The sequence below is a fragment of the Drosophila biarmipes genome, chromosome 3R, assembly GCF_025231255.1.
Source record: "Drosophila biarmipes strain raj3 chromosome 3R, RU_DBia_V1.1, whole genome shotgun sequence".
Lineage (NCBI taxonomy): Eukaryota > Metazoa > Arthropoda > Insecta > Diptera > Drosophilidae > Drosophila > Drosophila biarmipes.
This window is the reverse complement of record NC_066616.1, coordinates 5,820,267-5,828,949: the sequence shown is the minus strand read 5'-3', so window position 1 is coordinate 5,828,949 and position 8,683 is coordinate 5,820,267. Positions and strand designations below refer to the sequence as shown.

The following is an 8,683-nucleotide window of genomic DNA, read 5'->3' as shown; positions in this document are numbered from 1 at the left end:
TTGAGGTTTGTTGTCCAAAAGTATGCAACTACATAGTGTAACGACGACTACTCTTTTTCAGTGTATACTTTTAGACACCCAAGAAAGAATATAATCTGCTTTCAAGTAATTAAGTCTTTGAATTGAATCCTTTTCAGGTATTATGACATAATACAGAATTTGATTTTTTTTTAAACGTCTCTCAATTATTTAAGTAAAAAGTTTTCAGCTTCTTCAGATCAATAATGGGAAGCACTATCCCGATTAAATCAAAATTCGAATCCCGATAAATCATTAAAAGTGGACGCCATAATCCCCCGAGTTAAGCCGTTCGAGGAGCTCGACCGATCCATTTCCGACTCCCGGCTGACTTTGACACTGACCACGCCCCCTCCTCGGAAGTTTTCGATCCAAGTTTTCCCAGCGAGGAGATTAAAGGCTGCCAAACTCGGAGGGAGATGCAGACTCTTTGGCCATGCAAATCGTAATTTCGCCTGGTCCTTTTGTGCGCTTGGCTCCGCTTGCTTGGCCAATCGCTCGGGCAATTAGTTAAATTTATTATTTGAGCACGCACCGCAACCGCAGCAGCAGGACCCCAGGGGCGGCAGCAAAGCAGTTGGCATTTGTCTCCGCATGAAAGGATTAATGACAGGCAACAAACAAGCAAACCGAAATCCCCCAACAGGACCTCTCCCCTTCCTTTTCCCCATCGACCGATGCATGCATGCAATCTTGTCACTCACATTCGCTGCACTGCGAAAAATAACACTCGAATAGGGTAACTTAGTAAGGGCTCTATCGGCTCATGATTCTTAATTCATATGAAGATATATATTAAAATGTAAAGGTTCGGGAAAATACAGGTCCGATTAAAAGTATTCTTTAAGTTATACTTTCTCATAAATAAAAAATTAATTCTCCCCAAATGTACTGACTTTAAGAGACACTTTATGCTGATTAAAAAACTAGATAGATTTATTCATATTATATCTAATTACTTGATATATCCCCTAATAAACTGACTCCAAATCGAAACTCCTGTTGCAACACTCTTGCTGTATTCTCTGCGTACGAACTCCCCTTCGTCGACGCCATTGTAAATATTTGGCTTTAACAGGCACCGCGAGGCTAATTCGTTTTTATGCCCGGACCATGAAATATTTAAATTATTATTTATGGCGGAGTTTTTCCCATTTGCATTTGCCGTTTTCCATTTTTCCACTCGTGCATCTCTGTCGGTCGCCGCATGTTAACGGATATTGGGGAAAATGGTTATGCATTCGTCCATAAATTGCGCAGGACTCATAAATCAAGCGCGCGAGACTTCAATTAATGCCCCACTATTGCCGGCGATAACTCATCTACTAATTTATCTTTCGCAAACAGAGAGCGGCGTGCCAGCATTAATTACAATGCAATTACTTATGGGCGCGTACGGCGAACATGCTCATAATTATCTGATTGGAGGCGTGGCACTCATTCATTTGCATCCGCACCACCCCAGCGTCGCCTTTATTTGGCGCCCCATTCGGTTCCGGATAATTATCCAGTCATTATCTTAAGACATCAATAAATTGGATCGAGCTTAAACCTTGCGCATATTTTTGAGGGATTATTTTCCCAAATTTTGTATATATATGAAAACATAGTTTTGAATTCTTTAGTTCTGTTTTTAAGGAAATATATAATTGACTACAAAAAGGGTACATCTCAAAAAGGTACATTTTAAGATAAACGCATTCAAGTTTTAGATTGTCATCTGTCTTTCAGCTAAGCGGTCAAACTACTGGATAGAATAAAATTTGAAAACAAATAGATCATTTTTCATTCACTAGCTTCAATGTGTTTGGACTTATTGGACTGGGAAATCTTTTAAAATTGAGATATTAAAATAGTTTAAGGGGGAAAGATACAGAAACATATACACATATAAATTTCTTAATTTAACACAATAAGATGATTAAACTAAATCAAAAATTGATCTAAGATCCTCAAAACTGAATTTGCAACCCTTTCGAGGAGATTTTCAAAGAAGTAATTATCGACCCTAAAGTAAAAGTTTTTGAAGGTATATCCATTCGAAAATTAATATCAATAGACACATAATATGCAAAGCCTCCAAAAATTACACTTAATATGTAGTCTAGCTCCTTAATATTAAGGAAATTCATATGGTCTGTGCCATGCGAGTTCTCAAGGATGTAGATTTTTGCTTTACAACACTAACCAAGACTCAAAAAATCATCCACTTGAATTTAAAAACTAAATTTGAATGCAAAAACAAAGTTGATCACATGATTCGTCATTGGCAAACTTCCAAATAAACTTAAGGCTTACTTTTCTGGCCACAGTCCAAAATTTAGTTGCCAAGAAACCTGTACTTTACATGTAGTTCATACTCACTGGAAAAACCTTCTTCGTAATTAAATTTACTGAACTGTAAAATTGTTATCTCCTCTGAAGAAGGGCATACCACGAATAAAATTAAAATTAAATTAGTTTTTAGACAAGCGAGAATAACTATTTATAATATAAGAATGGAATACAAGTAATAGGTGATGGCGCGATTAACTTAAATCATAGTTAGCGATTGATTTTGAAAACACTTCGCGTCACACACACGACATTAAAAGCCTCATAAATCACCATATTCCTAGTTCACTTCGGCACACAATTTGGGGGCTTTTGTCAAATCTTCAACGAGCTACTCACCCAATCGAATTTCACGTGCCGCTGCCCGCGTTTATTGTGATGACAGCTCCTTGGCAGCGCATATAGAGTCGCAGGACTGAGCATCATCATCAGCCATAGCCATCTCGTAAAACCAACACCACGGCCTTTGTTTACAACCGCGCTCGCCGTTAAGGCTGTGACAATAGTGGGAAAGTGGATGCTGGAGCCGCGGAATCTGGGCCACTGCATCCTGGCCAGAAGATCCCAGTCGAATGAGCGTCCGCCTGTGGAGGCGGCACGTTTTGGAAGCCAGAGATTGTCGGCGGATTCGGTTTCCAGGTTCCAGCAACAGCATCCAATAAAAGTGCAAGTCGGAAGCAGTGCTGCAACGTTTTTGTTTGGCTATAAATTGATAAGAGTGGTGGAGTATTAAATAGTTCCCAGGAAACTGACTAAAGAGTATACCCATGTAATATTTTAAAATCGCATTAAAATATTTTTTACCATGAGCCAAACATACAGCTAATTTTAATAAATTTTTTGTTCTGTTTTTAGTATAATTATGGGGCGTAAGCATATAACATTAAGCCTTGAGATCAATAAATTTGTCTATAAATAATTAAAGGAAAGGGTTATTGCTTGTGATATTATATAATTAATTATTTTAGCAGTGCAGTTGAAAAGAAAGAAATATAAATTTTTAGAAATAGATGCCAAAAAAACAAGTTTTAAAATCACCTTCAGAAACTGGGCACGTTGACAATTTCTATTCATTCACTTACACTCTAGCGCTTCAATACAAACATAAGGCAACTCTATTTTCCTTGATTTTAGCCTTATTTACGGCTTTGGTATAGAGTGTCCAGAACGTCATCTCTGGTCCCAAGGTAACCATTGAGAGCCACTGCGCAGGCGTCAACTCCTGGTTAACATCCTCCTGAAGCCTCCTGGAAAGTGGAGGAGGAACTGAAAGTGAGCTCTTCCTGAGGCCTTCGTGCGAGCTCCTTAGCCAGGCCTTACTGTTGCCATTTTCTGCGGCAGGGTGACGTCGTGAAAGGAAACCCCTGTTTGAGCAGCGCGTTTCCACCCCTAAACTCACCGAGCCGCAGAGCCTCACAGCTTGCGTTCCAATCGACTTTTGCGGCTCTCTCTCAGGGGAGGTTTCGGGCCGAAAATCAATAAAAGTCACGTCGACGTCCATGTTGGGCCGCTCCTGCCGCTCCTGCCGCCGAGCCTCAGCCTCCGGCTCCGGCAGACAATGAAATGATGTTCTAGCCAAAGGACGACGGGATGGTGCGCACGGATGGGATGGGGTGGAGGGGATGGGCGGTCGGGCTGGAGGCTGGGAGTTTCAGACGAGGACGCACGTGTTGTCCCTGGACTTCTGGCTCGAATGCGTGCGAGCAGCAGCAACAATACCAATTACAATAAAGACAGACATTTAGCCAGGATTCATTTGGTGCGGGGTGCAGGACGGCCAGCAGGACATGTGCAAAAAAAGGACACTGAGAGCGAGGATGAAAAATTTGCCAAATGTATTCCAGCAACGGGTTTCTAATGGAAACAATTAAGTCATTAGCAAGTGTTGATTTTAGTGAGCGATGAGCCGGGCTGGGGATTTAGTTAAACTAATGTGCTCGGGCCATAATGGAGTCCTCCGGGGACAGGGCCTGGGCCTCCCCCGCAACCCCCTGAATAGTTGTTGTGCCAGTGGCAGACCCAGCTCGTTGGGCCGCCTTACAAATGCCTCGCATTTTTCTCAATTACAATGAACAACTTACTTTCGGGTTCACTTTTCGGCACAAGCCCCCCCTGGCCACACAGCCATGTGAGTGTTTACGTCAAGAGGTGAACTGACTGCCATTTTTTAACCATGATTGAGGAGTTAAATGCCGTGGCACTTTGAGCGGGCTCAGTCAACTTTTTGGCAAATGACTCTCGGCAGTATAAACTGTTGGGATGCCCGCTCTGTGAGGAGGCTACATGCTGTTTTCGGTTTTAAGGAGGGACCTTGGGGTCTCAGATGGGAGATTTAAGGCCGCTTAAGGCGGCTTATCTGGGGAGATCTTTTGTTTGGGTAATGGGAAAAGTATATCACCTGTTTATTTAGGGGAAATACAAAATGTTTTGATTGTGATGATTAATCGGCAATGATTAATCGGCAGACGTACCCAAATCTATTAATATATTGTACACATGTGTGCTTTATTATTTGATATTAGGCACACAAATTAAGGAAATCCCTTTAATTGATTCGAATCTTTTGATTGTTAGCTTTATCTGTGGGCCTTTTTTTATTTTTAATTCAAGTCTTATCAGATGATGCTTTAATATTTATATGACTTTAATTCATATTTGCATCTCTTAATGTATTATGTACAGTCTTCTCTCTTGTTAGGAACTACCCGTTCTGCAATGCTAAGAGACTGATTCATTAAAAGAAGACCCTGGGTATGTCCCACTCTCATATTAGTTCACTTATCCCATCCTCACCCAACCGCACCACATAGGAAAAGACCGATTAAACTTTATCAGAGAACGTTATTTACTTAAGCATATAAATGTGTTTTACGTAGACCGACGGATGCAGAGCAAAATTCATAAGGCACACGCGGTGGCTCGATCTCGAGTATGTCCGAAAATAATGAAGTCTGAATGGGAGCTAATTGAATGAATCATTAATAATATAAACACAGGCCGCATCCGGACTGGCGAATTGCCGAAAAAGCGAGACGAGATGCGAGTGTGGGGATCCAGTCTTTTTGCGTGGGAATGGAGACTGCGATGAGGCGGGAGCCTACGACAAGGAGGGCACCGGGATGACGGTCTGGAAGAGATGCAGTCGGGCGTCGGCGTGGCCCAGCTTGTTGGTGGCGTTGCAGTAGTAGTCCCCGAAGTCCTCCTCCGACACGCTCTCGATCCGCAGCACCGAGGTGGTGGTTCCCGAGGAGGAGGCCGTGTTGGCCACTTCGTGGTGCCGACTGGACTGCACGGGTCCTCCGTTCCGGTGCCAAACGACAGTGGGTGCCGGGTAGCCCTGCACGGAGCACTCCAGCTCCGCGGAGTGGGACACCATCTGGGCGACCTTGGGCCTCTGGACGGCAATCTGCGGCCGGAACTCCACCTCCACCCGGATCAACCTCTTGTCCGGCTGACCCTCTCCGTTCTGGGCGATGCAGTAGTAGCCTCCACGATCCAACCGGTGCACCGTGCGAATGCGCAGAGTGGGTTCGGCCAGCAGATGACCTCCGGCCGGCATCACGGCGTTGTGTTCGCGGGCCCAGGAGATCGTGGGCTTGGGGAAGCCGTTGGCGTGGCATGTCAGCTCAAGATTCTGACCCTCCGTCACCACGGTGCTCTTCGGAGTGTTCTCCGCGATCACAGGTGGCGTCTTGATCTGCAGGCTCAGCTTCTTGGTCACCTTCTCCGTGGCCGAGACGAGCACCTGGCACTCGTAGGGTCCCATGTCGCTGACCTCGATCTTCCGGATGCGGAAGGTGTAGGTGGCACTTCCGGCCTTGGGTCCTTCGGTGACCGTGACATTGTAGCGCTGGTCGGGCAGGCTGAGGATGTTCCGCATGGAGAGCACCACCGAGTTGGTGTCCGACTCGCTGGGTCGCTTGGCCCAGCTGACCGACAGCTGGCCCACCTCCTCCACGGTGCAGTTGAACTCCACGGTGTCGTTCACACTGGCCACCACGTCCTTGCTGATGTGGCTGATCACTGGGGTTCCAAGGACCGACTCCAGGGCGAGAGCCAGGCCCAGGAAAAGTCCGATATATAGCCGCAGACTCGCCATGGCTGATCTGCAAGAAAACATATTCACAACTCTATTTAATAATGTCATATAAGTACATAGAAACAGCACATTCATAATTGTTCGCTTATTTTAACAGCTCTTGTAATATAGAGTTTAAGAACTTTACTTCTGTCTTCACACGATGTCTTTTAAATATTCAAAACTGCTACCCGTGGCAAATTGATAAAAAAAATTGTTAAAGAGCAAAAGAGCACAAAGTTTGTTTTTTAAAATATTTTGCAATAAATCCTAACACCACTAGTATCACAGAAGAATTTAGAAAATGTAGTATCACAGGTTTATCACAAAGAGCTTTGCCTCTAGCAGTACTACATTTCAGATCTTTAGAAAGCTTGAGTGATATTCATTATTTTCAGAAAAATGTTCTTCCAGAATTATTCTTTCAGTGTTATTGTTATTTCGAAATGTTTTTCACTGCTTAATAATTGTTTTGAGTTTTAAATATCTTTGTTCAATTACAGGATGTTTCTGATAATGTTTTTCTCTCCGCCTTCGATTATCTCGGTTCTTGTGGGTTCAATGCGCTTCACTTCGCGTTCGGGGCTCGACTGAAGCGGCAGAGGCGACTGAGCTCGGCTCAGAAGACCGTATCTCTGCCGACGCTCTGCTATCTCTATCTCGATTTGGGTTCTCGTATTGTTCCTGATGCGCCGACGTCGAGCGCTCGTTATCTCCTCGAACTCAAGAGGAGTCCCGAAATTGTACACCGCGAGAATGAGGCAGAGCGACATCGTAATGATCGATCGCCTTGTCTAGACTACGTTGCGCCTTAATGGGCACACTTGAAGAAATTTCTATAGCTTTACTCTAAATACTAATTCGTTTTTCATTTCATTAAAAAACAATGTAATATAAACTTAAGAAGGAGGTACCAATCCTTACTTCATATTACTTTCTCTTTCATTTATAATTAAAATAGTAACTTTATTAGTAAAAGTAAATTAGTCTTATAAATAAATACAAAAAAACAAAATGAGTTATTGTTATACTAAAGTTATATACAATAACTCTAATAGCTAAAATATGACTAATGAATATTTAAAAATGATGTAGTTAATAACTACGTAAAAATAATTTCAACATTTACCAATTTTCTTTTTTCCGCCCCAATCTACAACTTTTTCCGCAATGCATTTGCCGAAGAAGAAGTCATCGACGTTTTGGATCTTATCGCCGTCGGTTATTTACTCTGTCGCCTTGACTGTATCTGTATCTGTGTTTGCTGCTGCATCTGTATCTCTGCTTTGTATCTGTGTTTGCGTTTCAGCTCGTATTTAAATTGTTTACTTGTGCGTGAGTTTGACTTCGGGCTCAGTTATCAATGCACTCTCCTTCCCGCCTTTAATTGATTTGTTTTGCTGGTCGTTGCTGTTGTGGCCCCTTCCCCCAGCCCCGCCCACTGGGCAGCCCTGCCCCCGCCCAAGATAAGCGGTCCATTGCAACAACAAAGCGCCAGCGAAAGCGGCCGCGGGCTAACTGAAAGGCGGCGTGCGAAATTCAAATCCAAATTCAAATTTGTGCCGCCATTTGGCCGTAAACGTTTAGGGATTCGTGGAAGGAAAGGAAGGGAAGGGAAGGGAAGGGCGGAGTGGGGTGGGAAAGTTGGAATGCGAGCCATTTGTGATTTATGGCAGGCACGCACTTTCCGCTGCCGGCGAACAAAAGCAACAGCCATGGCGAGCGGTCGCTGGAATATCCTGGCCGCTCTGGAAATGCCAGCGATCCCAGCGCCGACTAGCGCTGTCTCCTTCTGTGCCGGAGCAGGGGCGCATGCGCGAAAAGTAAAAACAAAAGGGGGTGGAACGCGAAGCGCCGGGAGGGATTTAAAAGAGTCCATGCCGGGAAATTCTGCGGGAAATTTAATGTGCAGCATTCGGGGAACTTTGTAAGCTTTAACTGAGCTGGGGCTAGAAATTAATTCCATTGAAAACAACTTATTCCTTACAACGGATTTTGGATAGCTTCAGGAAGGTACGCAATATAAACCACATTTAGAGAATTGGTAAAATATTGGGAACTTTAACGAAAAAACTGGAATAATAATAGTAAGACGTATTGCTGAATTAAAACCAGTATTAATACATTTTAATAACCGTATAAACATAGTTAGATGGTAAATATTTTAAACTTTTTAAAGAGAAACAATTTTGATTGAAATGTAATTTTGGGCCTGAGGTGACGAAGGTTATACACCGTTAAACTTATTTCGTC

The 8,683-nt window shown here is 43.4% G+C and overlaps 1 protein-coding gene across 1 annotated transcript; it reads right to left on the bottom strand.

Moving 5' to 3' along the window:
• Positions 1-5,173: 5,173 nt before the first annotated feature.
• Positions 5,174-7,054, bottom strand: LOC108027041 (protein amalgam). The gene is made up of 2 exons (XM_017098240.2): positions 6,932-7,054; positions 5,174-6,458 (listed from the first exon to the last, which is right to left on the bottom strand). Exon 2 carries the CDS (start codon positions 6,449-6,451, stop codon positions 5,450-5,452), a length of 1,002 nt encoding a protein of 333 aa, XP_016953729.1. The 5' UTR covers positions 6,452-6,458; positions 6,932-7,054; the 3' UTR covers positions 5,174-5,449.
• Between the last annotated feature and the right edge of the window lie 1,629 nt (positions 7,055-8,683).